Below are 12,303 nucleotides of genomic sequence, written 5' to 3' on the forward strand. Positions count from 1 at the left end.
GGCGGCGGGGCGGGCCTTTGCATGGCAGCTCCTCCTCGGCCAGAAGCCAGAACTGAGCTTCACTTGACGGCCTCGCCCCTCTCAAGCATCCCATCAACGCCAGGTGTTTTGGCCGACATGACTTGAGATCGAGAGGGGCGAGGCACACCGCGTACGTGACGGACACATGTAGTACGGTACTACGCATCTGCATGCCTGTAGCTAACTCTCGTCACAGTGCGTGCATGAACTTGACAAGCTAGCTAGAGGGTACGCGTACCAGAGGCCAAGCAGCGTCGATCCAAACCGTCCAATCACCCCACGACCGGCTGATCAAGATAGGCTAGCGCAGCTACAGCAGCGGGCGCGGCGCACCCACTCGGGTCCTGCCACATGTCGGCGGTGGCTGACGTGGCGCTGTCCAGTCTGGCATATCATCTGGTTTGAGTTGGAGAACATGCTTACGCCTCCTCCAATAGTTACATATGAGCTAACTTATATAATATTTTTTCATATTTTAATAGGAGAGGGAGGAGAGCTATATCTTGATTAAGAAATAATCTCATACACGCACTTCAAGATTACGTGAGGATAACACGTGAGGTAATTTACATTATAAGCTATGGGCTAAGAGACATATCATTGGAAGCGTTGTCTCCTAAGGCCCCGTTTGAATCCAGAAAGATTTTGAGAATCCGGAATCCAGAAGCTGTGCAGCTTCCAATCAGCTTGGATTCTGCTGCAGATTCCACAATCTGGATTTTTGGATTCTCAAAATCCCGGAAGCTGGAGCGGGATAGCTTTTAGCAGCTTGTAGATGGAGAAATTACCATTTTACCCATGTTCATCCGGTAAAATTTCGCCCAATCTGCCATTCTTCTCTACCGCACCCCACCGGATCTCCATCTCCCACCCCTGCGCCTCCTCCCCGCCCGGCGTGCGGCGGGCCGCCCGCCGCCCGCCGCCCGGACCTCCACCCCACCGCACCTCCTCCCCGACCAAGCTCCGGCGGGCCGCGCGCCGCCCGGGCCTCCGCTCGCACCGCGCGTCCTCCCCGTCGAAGCTCCGACGGGCCGGGCGCCGCCGGGATCTCCGCCCCCACCGCGCCTCCTCCCCGGCCGCCGGGACATCCGCCCCCACCGCGCCTCCTCCCCGTCCAAGCTCCGGCAGCCGCGCGCCGCCGGGACCTCCGCCCCCATCGCGCCTCCTCCCCGGCCGCCGGGACATCCGCCCCCACCGCGCCTCCTCCCCGTCCAAGCTCCGGCAGCCGCGCGCCGGCGGGACCTCCGCCCCCACCGCGCCTCCTCCCCGGGCAAGGTCCGGCGGGCCGCGCGCCGCCCGGGCCTCCGCTCCCACCGCGCCTCCTCCCCGTCCAAGCTCCGGCGGGCTGCGCGCCGCCGGGACCTCCGCCCCCACCGCGCCTCCTCCCGCCCAGGTGCCGGCGGCCTGCACGCCGCCAGGAGCTCGGCCCCCACCGCGCCTCCTCCCCTCCCAAGTTCCACGCGCCGCCAGGCCCCCCTACCGTGCCTCCTCCCCGCCCAAGTGTCGGGCCGCGCTCGCCTCCTTCTCCGTCCGCAGATGAAGTCGCAAGGGGACCTCGACGACGACGAGTTCTTCAGCCAGCCCCCGAGCTTTCCCCTTGCGGCTTTCCCCTCTGGCGGTCGTGGCGCAGGACGTCGTCATGTACCTGGCGGATTGGAGGGTCTGGACCTCAACTCGGAGGCCATGGACTTCAATGACAACATGTCGTACTTGGACCTTCTACGCTCATCGCCTGCCAGATTGGTTGGGGATGGCGACCTCCTTGGTGGCGCTAGGCATGGCGCTGGCCGTGCCCCCGGGCGTGGCGTCGGTCGTGGACGTGCTTCTAGCCGTGCCACTGGGGCGTAGCGGCAGCTGTGGACGTCGTGCAGCTGAACAGGATGTCGGCATCCCTTCTCGGTCAGCTGGAGTGGACGAGGACATGCTCGTGCCACACCGAATCGTCGTCCTACCACCACTGCATCACGTCAATTCCTTCCACCACGTCCTGCTGGAGGACAAAGCAGTGGCGCACTCTAGTGGTGCTGATGAATGCATGCATGTTGGTCTCCAGAATCCTAGCCACATCTACATGGAGCCTGAACCCCTCCAACGAAGAGGCCGACGATCTTCAGGACATTGATGCATCGGTATAACCTATTTCCTTTACTCACATATTTCCAGTAATTCACTAGTGAACAGAAAAAAGTGCACAATTGAGTTTTTACACAGGGATTTCAGAAATTGAAGTGTAGCCATCAGTATGGAAGGAAACAGGATTAGGCAGTATTCTTTCAAGGGTTCTCCATTATTTTCTTGATCCTGAGAAGCTCTTAACTCTCAAGATATTTTCCCATAGTCTATTAATAATTTACAGGGCATATTTTGCACAAAATATATCTGGTGTAGTTAACTTACAAAGCCAAAGCCTTCGGATTTGTAGATTGGTCCAACCATTGTGTAACCTTTGCAATGCTTTGCAAGAAATATTTTGATGTATGGAACTTCATGTACGACAGCAGTTATACCACCCATTTTGCTCCCTTTAGAGAGTGCATCAGCAAAATCATCTGAAGTTTCATATGCTCTGATCTTTCTTCTGTCAAAGCCAAGTTCTTCTAACAGATCTCCTACATAAGAACCGTTGTGATACCCTACATATTCACCTTTTTTAATGAGTTCATGAATATCAGTTTATGTGGGTTGAAGTTGTTGCACAGTGAGAATTGACGATAGATTGGCCGTATAACTTGATGTAATCACGAGAAGTACAAAGACCCATACAATGACAACCAATCTAGATATTTCTGTTATCATTTTCATGTGCCTACCGTAAGTGTTCCCAAAATAGCTCTCTTGTAACTAGAGGGGAGTTGTATATTTCTGTAGTTAGTCTGGGCACCAAGGAAAGACCTTATGACATTATTTACAAATTGTCTGCAACGTCGTGCAACATTGTTGAACTAACATTAGTTTATTCAAGTTGCAACTGTTATACTTTAAGTCAGCTGACAGTCTTTGACGTGCTTCACTCAAAGCATATGACAGTGGAAATTGTGGGATGAATGCTAGTTGTTATACTGTATTTTTTATCCACTTGACTCAGTTCTATTTTTTCACCTGTGTCATCATAATTCTATTTGTATAATAGACCGACGACCTATTTGACAAGGCTGACTGGGCCAATAGCGCCAATAATGCTGCATTCTGTGAGCTTTGTGTTGAGGAAATTACAGCCGGTAACAGCAATAAAGGACACTTGACTAATAGGGCCTACAACAACATAGCTGCGAAATTTGAAGAGAGGACAGGACTGCGTCACTCCAAGCAGCAGTTCAAGAACCGATGGGATGCCCTTCGACGCATGTATGCCTTCTGGTTGTATGCAAACAAACAGAGTGGACTTGGATGGGGTAGGGGCACGGTCGTGGCAGATGACGCTTGGTGGAAAAAGCACACAAAGGTATTTGACGCCTATCCCCTGCTACTTCCATATTGAACATACTTGTGAGACATAAGCTTTGTGCATTAATATCTTTTCTATATTCATTTCAGAATCATGGCGAATGGAGGAAGCTGCGATATGGGCCTCCAGATAATCTAGATGAGCTTCAAGTGATGTTTCAGAATATTGCGGTGGATGGGTCATCTTCTTGCATACCTGGCGAACAGGTAATTGAAAGTGATGAAGGTGATGAAGGTGATGTTGGTGACAGGAGTCCTGAACGTACCCTTCCTAGAAAGCGGTGCAGGAGTACTAGCACTACTGCAACTAGCCCGAGGAAGAGGACAAAGAGTCCTATGGTGAAGGTAATGAAGGGGATATGGGAGACTATGCAAGAAAATTGTGCTGTTGCTCAGAAGGCATTGCAGGGGGACTACATTTTCGAATCTGTACAACACTGTATGCGTTTGGCGGTAGAGAGTGGGGCAGTTGAAGGAACTGATGAGCATTTTATGGCTAGCAAATTATTTGTGAAAACAGAGCATCGTGCCGTGTTTCTCAGTTTGACCACCAAAGAAGGAAGGCTAGCCTGGTTGAAGAGGTGGTGCCAGGAGAAGAAAAGCAAGTAGACAATGAACTTGAAGGTCTCTTTTGTGATGTGTGATGGGCAGGAGAAGGAAAGACGTACACAGTGAACTTGTGGCATGTATATATGATCTCTTTTGTGATGTGCTGTCCAGAAGAAGAACAGCAAGTAGCTTGTGAATTATGGCATGTATATATGACAAACTCTTTTGTTATGTGGGATGTCTATTTTGTTAAAGTCTGTGTTATGGTTATATATTAGTCATCACCTTTTATTTGAGATTTTTGTTTGACGTATTTTTGTGTTATGTAGATGACCTATTCCTCAAGTGATGATGATGATGAGTCAGCGAGTAAATCTTCTTCAACTGATGAAGATGAAGTAAATAGGAATGCACTGGGACAATTGGAGCTTGTGCATCAATTTGGAGCCGTGGCCTGCATTTTCGGTATGTACTACGAATCTGCTTTCATGAACAAAACTAAGAAGGTGAAAACTGGTCTTTCTGGATATGAGTGGGTCATGACAACACTTAGCAATCCAACAGCTTGCTACGACATGTTTAGAATGAGTAGGGAACTTTTTTGGCGGCTGCATGATGTGTTGGTGTCATCATATGGACTGAACTCATCAAAAAGGATGAGCTCCATTGAGTCATTGGCTATGTTCCTGTGGATCATTGGAGCACCACAATCATTGAGACAAGCTGAAAATCGTTTTGAGAGGTCGATTGAGACGGTTAGTAGGAAATTTGAACAAGTCTTGGATAGTGTATTTAGGCTCTCAGCTGATGTTATAAAACCTAGAGATCCTCATTTTAGAACAGTCCATCCTAGATTGCGGAATCCTCGGTTCTCACCTCACTTTGACAATTGCATTGGGGCAATAGACGGAACGCACATCCCGGTTGTTGTTCCATCGTCAAAAGTGCTTCAACATGTTGGTCGACATGGTTACTCGAGTCAAAACGTATTGGCTATTTGTGACTTCGACATGAGGTTCACGTTTGCGGTTGCGGGATGGCCAGGGTCTGTACATGACATGAGGGTTTTCAACGACGCAATAAACAAATATGGTGATAAGTTCCCTCATCCGCCACAAGGTAAATAAGCATGTTATTTAAATGTGTCAAAAATTATTGGTTCTATGTTACAATTATGCAATTTTATGTATTAGGGAAATTTTATCTTGTGGATTCGGGGTACCCTAATCGACCGGGTTATCTTGCACCTTATAAGGGAACGAAGTATCATTTGCCGGAATTTCAACAAGGTCCAAGACCAAGAGGTAAAAAAGAGGTATTCAATTATTTGCACTCATCCCTGCGCAATGTCATTGAGCGGTCATTTGGAGTATTGAAGATGAAATGGCGGATGTTGTTAGACTTGCCGAGTTATCCATTGAATAAGCAAAGCAAAATAATCCTTGCTTCGATGGCTCTACATAATTTCATTCGAGAAAGTAATATGAGGGATCAAGACTTTGATATGTGTGACCAAGATGAGGAGTACATGCCAATGCCGACGACAGCTGCTTCTCAAGCAAGTGGTGCTACGAATCTTTTAGGTGACGAGGATATCGACATGAATGCGTTTCGAGATGCTATAGCAAATGCTTTGTTTCATAATGAAGAGTAAAGCTATGTGAGAGGGTGTTTGTATTGACAAATATTGTGTAGAACCTGTATGCCGTTGCATTCTTGCACTTAGGAATTTTTTTTGTCTTGACTGATGGCGCATGAAATAGAAGGGCAAAAAAGACATGTATGCAACAAACAACAAAAAAGTTGGATTTTGGAATCTAGAATCCAAACAGGTTCATTCAGATTTTATCCAGAATTCAGATTTTGGAAATCCATCAGAATCCAGATTTTGAGAATCCAGATTCTGGATCCAAACGGGACCTAAGTGCTTAGAGCTATGTCGTATCATTGGAGGACGCCTTATGTCTGTGAGTCTGTGAGCAACCGCTTCAGCTGTCCGCCTGTCCCGTAATCCGTAAATGTAATCGTGCATGTTGACTGATGTTGCAGTGACCAGCAGTGAGAGGAAGGATGGACCCAGCCGGACAGAGGAATTGAAAGACGCCAACGCGCGTACGTACTTGTTACAGTTCATGCATGTCTCAATCACCTAGCGAGAAGAGCGAGTTGATCATGTGGTAGAGTAGCGAGTTTTTTTTTTTTTTTTTTGGAAAGAAAGTGGAGGTCAGGATTAGAGCCATTGTAGAGGAGCCGAGCAGGTTATATCGTACAAGTATTTTTGATGTCAAAGATCAAACAGTACAAGTTTGAACAATTTTGAATAATGCAAATTATACAAGTACAGCCCGCGACGCCCTGATTATATGAATAGCATGAAAGAAAATGACACCCATGTATATAGTGTGTGTAATAGATATGCATAGAGAGAGCTATAGTACTGTGGGTCGGTGGCACTGCCTAACAGTAACCACTCTGCTAATAGCAGCAATTAGGCATTAGCTACTCCTATATATGGTACGTACTCCCTAATATCTTACACTTTTGTTATGCGGGTGCTGTACGTTCGCGGTGCACGCCCAGAGGCGCCGGGGGGAGACGTACGCGCGCGCACGACGCCGCGCGCCGACTATCGCGTGCACGCGAGCTCAAGCTCACCCCGCGACGCCGTGCCTGCCGTGCCGTGGCTCCCTCGCCCGGCGTGACGCACGGGGCATGCACAGCGTGATCCACGCGCACCCGGTTTACCCCGCCGGCTTTAGCCGCTTTATTTAGCTCCTTTTCATGCCATGGAGCTCGGCACGCACGTACGTACGACAGCAGCCGTTCCCCATCGGCCGCTGCGGCCGTGATTCCATCTCGCGCGCGCCTCCAGCCCAGCCGCTCGCGCGTTGGGGGGCTAGCTTGGGGCACCAGGAATCCCACTGGGAGCCCGTCACCCGTCAGTCGCTTCGTTCGGCTGGCCAGCCTCCTTTTCCGTTGTTTACCGGGGCCGAGGCGGGCGAGTGCAGCAGAAAGCGCGGGAGCTTTTTGACGCTTCCACGCGCCTCACACGCCTTTGGATTTGGATCTAACATGCATTATTCAATTGCGAGTGCATGCGCCTTTAGGCCTAACTAACCGGGTGATGAACGAACCGACCGGGGGGGACCGGATCGGAGCTTGTTATTAGCTTAGTCGTGGGGTTATATCTTTTGCCGCACACCTCGCTCACCGAACATGGAAATGCTGGGACATTTCTTCGGCGGAACATTGTTTTTCTCCTAATGCTGGACATCTTCACTAACCGCTTCGGCAGCAATCGCTTGTTCTCGAGAGAACCTCTCTCACGTTCGGGGATTGCTGAATTTGGTATTCATTTAGCCGAGCTTTAACCAGCTTTAACTTAGGAAGAAGATAAGTAATAACGGTAAGTTCATAGACATTATATTTCCTTCGCTCACGCAAATCTACCATTGATCGTGTCAAGATTGTGTGGGCCTTTATCAAGAGGCGTCGGAATCCCATGCATTAGCTGAATTTAGTAATATTGCTATGTATACGTGAAGGATGGCTGAGAAGCTAGGGGAGCAAACCAACCAAAACATGACTTTATTTTAATCTTAAAAATGTTGGAGTCCATTTTAAAATCTATTTGAACCACCATGCTTTTATAATATAATCAATGCAATAAACAGAGACCCAATATTGTTTTTCTTTCAAAAAAATACAGCATTTGCAAGGTATTACTTCATCATTTCCAATGTACTACTCAAACAATTTGTATATATTGGTTCAACAATTTTACACAAAATCTTGGACTAATTTATCAGAAATGTTGAATTAAGATTCCCATATTGTTGAATCACATTTTTCAAAACATTTTTGACCGAAGTCAGCAGGCCCCTATCGGAGATAGATCCCCAGTAGCCGTAAGGAAGGAAAAAGACGGACTCCTACTAAGATTCCTCTGTAATCCTACTAGAACTTATACATGTAATCCTACTAGGACTCCTCCTTATAACCAACTAGTAATCCTGCCCCCTGGAGTATATACAGGAGGACAGGGGTACCTAGATCGGCAGCTCAGAACCATCATCAATAGCCAACAACCAGGCTACACAAGACCCAAGCACAGGACGCAATATACAACATCCCAAACAGGATGTAGGGTATTACGCTACTCCGGCGGCCTGAACCTGTATAAATCTGTGTCTTGTGTCCTCGCTTTTACCTTCGAGTTTCAGATCCGACGATTCGCCACCAACCAATCTACTACCTCGGGATACCCCTCAGTAGGTTGCTGGGTATAAAACACCGACATCTGGCGCATCGATAGGGGTGATCGTCAAGATCATCAGGCGAGCTTGAAGGACCTCATCATCAAGATCAATCTACTCGACAAGAAGCGAGTTACTGAGTCAAATTTCCAAGTAGACAAATCTATGTCGAGACAGAATTCATGCGCACCACGTTCCAATCGAAGATCGAATCGGTTTCCGCCGCAGGCTGCTGCATACAGCTCGTCGATCAAGTCACGCACAGATTGAGGCAAATAATCAAGTCACCGACGACTACTTCGATTACTCATCTCGACTAGAAAACTAGTTGAGAACGGACTACTTCAACTACTCGTCTCGATTAGAAAAACTAGTCGAGACCAGGTGGAGTTCCACGTGATCAACGACTAGTCGGAATCAACTCTGACTAGTAGGCTTCATCAACAATCGACACGGCTTCGTTGGCAATCGTCCACGAATCAAGCTAAGTCATTTTTTAATTATTTTCCAGCTTATTTTCTGCATGCAGGACAACAAGCCGAGTACTTTTTTGTGTACGCCTCTCGATGGTAATTACCCTCCAGAGATACACTTTACCAGCTATTCCTGGAGGGCATGTTGAGCGACAGCCACAGGCTTTGTAACCGAACTACGGAGGTTACGGCCACGGGTTTGGTGCACTGAGTTTTGGAGGCACCGCTACGGGTTTGGTACATTGAATTTTGGAGGCAATAGCCACAGATTTGATGCACTGAATACTGGAGGCTCACAACGGCTACACCCTAAGGAGGCACAAATCCTATGCGCACAACACGCGCTCTTCTCACCAAAAGGTAGAAAAGTCTCAACGACTACTTTAAGCGCAATCGCACTCTCTTTTGTCGCAATGCCGACTACTCATTTTCAATGTGTCACTAATATCTTTGAGCAGAACACGCCTTAAATTCGTGATAGCCTCAGATCTTCTGGCCTAAACGCTAGCACGCACGCACGAGACAAAAAGATCTCAGACGTGCAAACAGCAGTGCCAGTACGCATAGATGAGACACAAAGATCTCACACACGCAATGGTGATGGCTAAACATGGATTGAGAGCCTAAACGTAGCAGGCTAACTACTCGGGAGAAATATGACTGAAACAAGAGCATGACACACAACATTTACATTATATTCATCACTGAATAAATTTCAGTAGTTCCAAATTCCACAATATGCTACATAATGTATGCATCTTTTTTTCAGGTCAAGCTTCAGCGACGACTCTCCAGTACACTCAGCGTACCTATAATGGCTCCGCTAGCTCCCAGGCTCGCAGGCTAAGTGCCAATTACTACTCGAAATATTTCCAGTGGCTCAACTAGCTTCCAAGCTCGGGGGCTAAAGCGCCAATTACTACTCGGAATACCTCCAGTAGCTCCGCTAGCTCTCTAACTCGGCGGCTAAGCGCCAATAGCTACTCGACGTGGCTCCTACGGCTCACCTGACGCTCTCTAACTCGGAGGGCTAAGCGCCAATAACTACTCGACGTGGCTCCTACGGCTCACCTGGCGTATAAGTTCGAGGGCTATACGCCGCAAAACTACTCGGATGATGACTTGTGTGAAGACTAAAGATGCTCGGATTGATTAATTAATCATTCCAAGACTTGGGGGCTGATAAGCTACACCAAACAGTTGATTTTTTCAAGACGAAGAAAGAAGATTCAAAATTATATTGACCCTTAGTCTAATTCTTCGATTCAACCTAAGGCTCAGGGGCTACTTCATATGGAGTGCGACTTCCGCCGCCCTCCATATCACATTCCAAAGATGAAGATTACAAAATCAAGATGATCAAGAGCTTGAGCAACTTTGAGGAACTTTGGAGATTCAGCCATACAAAGCACTAAACAAAGTACTTGAAGAGCACCAAAACTACTCGACGAGCATCTAAAAAGTACTCTCAAGGAAGGAAGAAAACGGACTCCTACTAAGATTCCTCTGTAATCCTACTAGGACTTATACCATGTAATCCTACTAGGACTCCTCCTTGTAACTGACCAGTAATCGTACCCCCTGGAGTATATAAAGGAGGGTAGGGGTACCTAAATCGTCAACTCAGAACTATCATCAATAGCCAACAATCAGGCTACACAACATCCAAGCGCAAGGTGCAATATACAACACTCCAAACAGGACATAGGGTATTACGCTACTCCGGCGGCCCAAACCTGTATAAGTCCGTGTCTTGTGTCCTCACTTTTACCTTCGAGTTTCAGGTCCGACGATTCCCCACCAACCAATCTACTACCTCGGGATACCCCTCGGTAGGTTGCCGGATATAAAACACCGACAACCCCTACCTATTTTTTTTATAATTTTTTTATTCCAGATCTGTTTACTTCACTCCCATGGGGAGTCGAACATGGACATGCTATGTGCTATTTAGATGTTCTAACCATTAGGCTAGAGGTCCTTTCACATTTTTCAAACATTGAAATACTTGTAATTGCAATTGCAATCAAATAAACAGTAAGTTCTAGAGATTGGAATACAAAAGAAGGACAAATGAGATAGAAAAAATTATACCTAGCACATATTATTAGTAGTTGTCCGTTGTTACTGGGTTACCGCAACTAAGTCAAGTGGGATGTGTTTGTGGGCGCGTCGTGCGAGCTACAATACAATGTACCAAGTTAATCGGATAAAGCATAAATGGATATACGCCATCCACTGTTTTGATCATTTGATGTTCCAGATTATACCAAAGAGTGAGTGTCAAATATGATTAATAAAATCCAAATTTTACAATGTCCATATGAATTACTAAACAAAACATACTAAAGCAAAACGTCCATGTAAATACAATTAATTAACAGATAAATTTCAAATTAGAAACATGAACATCATCAATTTGATTTCTATACCTAGATAAAGAGTGCATCTGAATACTATTAATAAATAACAAAATTACATAATATAAAGAAGAATACTAGGTTGATTTCAAATATTTCATTAAAATTGGGGCTATAAATAGATGGACACATATGGAATACAATTTTGCAAATCTAGAATGAACCAACAACCACATGCCACAGTACATTACTGAACAACTAATTTAATAATTAACAATATGAAATTAATCGCATGATTTGCATGCAAATTTGAAAATAACATACATTATAAATATTCCATGCAAAACACAATTAATAAATATATGAAATTAAAATAATTTTTTTTAAAAAAATCAGTTTCCATATTTAATGGGATGAATATGCCAAAACAAGGAATCCATCTAAAACACAGTCAATAGATAGCTAAATTTTGGAATAGAAATGCAATATCGTAGTTCAATTATTTAGTTGAAATTAAGACCAAGGGTTAAATACAAAATACAACTAGCAACAAAATTGAAAATTAAAATGAAAAACCTAATAGTTAGAACACTTGAGGAGCATCCGGCAGGCCTCAGTTCGACTCCCTGTGGAGTGAATTAATCATGCCTGGAATAAAAAATTATAAAAATAGATTGGAGCTTAATGAACTGACTTCGGTAAAAAAAAATGAACAGTAAGTTAAGTTAATAACTAATCCCTACTAAAATTCAGAAGAAACTTGCAATCGAAGATCGATCATGCAAGCTTGGACAACACGGTTAGGGGTTGCAATATTAGGCAAGCATCGTGGGTGAGGCATATGAATTCCAATCTTCGCAACGTTAGGCATAGATAGAACCTACTACTTCCTTTGTTCCAAATTATAAGTCGTTTTAACTTTTTTAATTTATAGGTTTTGCTCTGCACCTAGATATATATTATGTCTAGATGAATAGCAAAATGTATGAATATATATAGAAAATCCAAAACAACCTGTAAGTTGGAACGGAGGGAGTACTTCCTAATTAGAAGTTATGACGATGTGAGCATGCTATGCTATGTACTCGAAATCTTTTTCTTTTGAAAGCCGCCAACAGCTTTGTTGTCCTGCATATATTAATAGAGGGGATAGTCAAAATGAAATTACATGGAGAAGAAAAAAAAAAAGATGCGGCCTGC

General features: G+C 45.6%; 1 protein-coding gene across 1 annotated transcript; it reads left to right on the plus strand.

Moving 5' to 3' along the window:
• The first annotated feature begins 3,064 nt into the window (after positions 1–3,064).
• Positions 3,065–4,312, plus strand: LOC101759480 (zinc finger CCCH domain-containing protein 43-like). The gene is made up of 2 exons (XM_022826211.1): positions 3,065–3,463; positions 3,556–4,312. The coding sequence occupies exons 1-2, from the start codon at positions 3,365–3,367 to the stop codon at positions 4,072–4,074; spliced, it is 618 nt and encodes a 205-aa protein (XP_022681946.1). The 5' UTR covers positions 3,065–3,364; the 3' UTR covers positions 4,075–4,312.
• Positions 4,313–12,303: the final 7,991 nt, after the last annotated feature.

This window comes from Setaria italica, chromosome IV (assembly GCF_000263155.2).
Source record: "Setaria italica strain Yugu1 chromosome IV, Setaria_italica_v2.0, whole genome shotgun sequence".
NCBI classification, from domain to species: domain Eukaryota; kingdom Viridiplantae; phylum Streptophyta; class Magnoliopsida; order Poales; family Poaceae; genus Setaria; species Setaria italica.

What these genes read in the sequence shown, in the direction of transcription:
- LOC101759480 (XM_022826211.1), top strand. Translation starts at nt 3,365, where the DNA reads ATGTATGCCTTCTGGTTGTATGCAAACAAACAGAGTGGACTTGGATGG. An exon ending in GGTGGAAAAAGCACACAAAG is followed by an intron (nt 3,464 to 3,555) that starts GTATTTGACGCC and finishes TATTCATTTCAG; the next exon opens with AATCATGGCGAATGGAGGAA.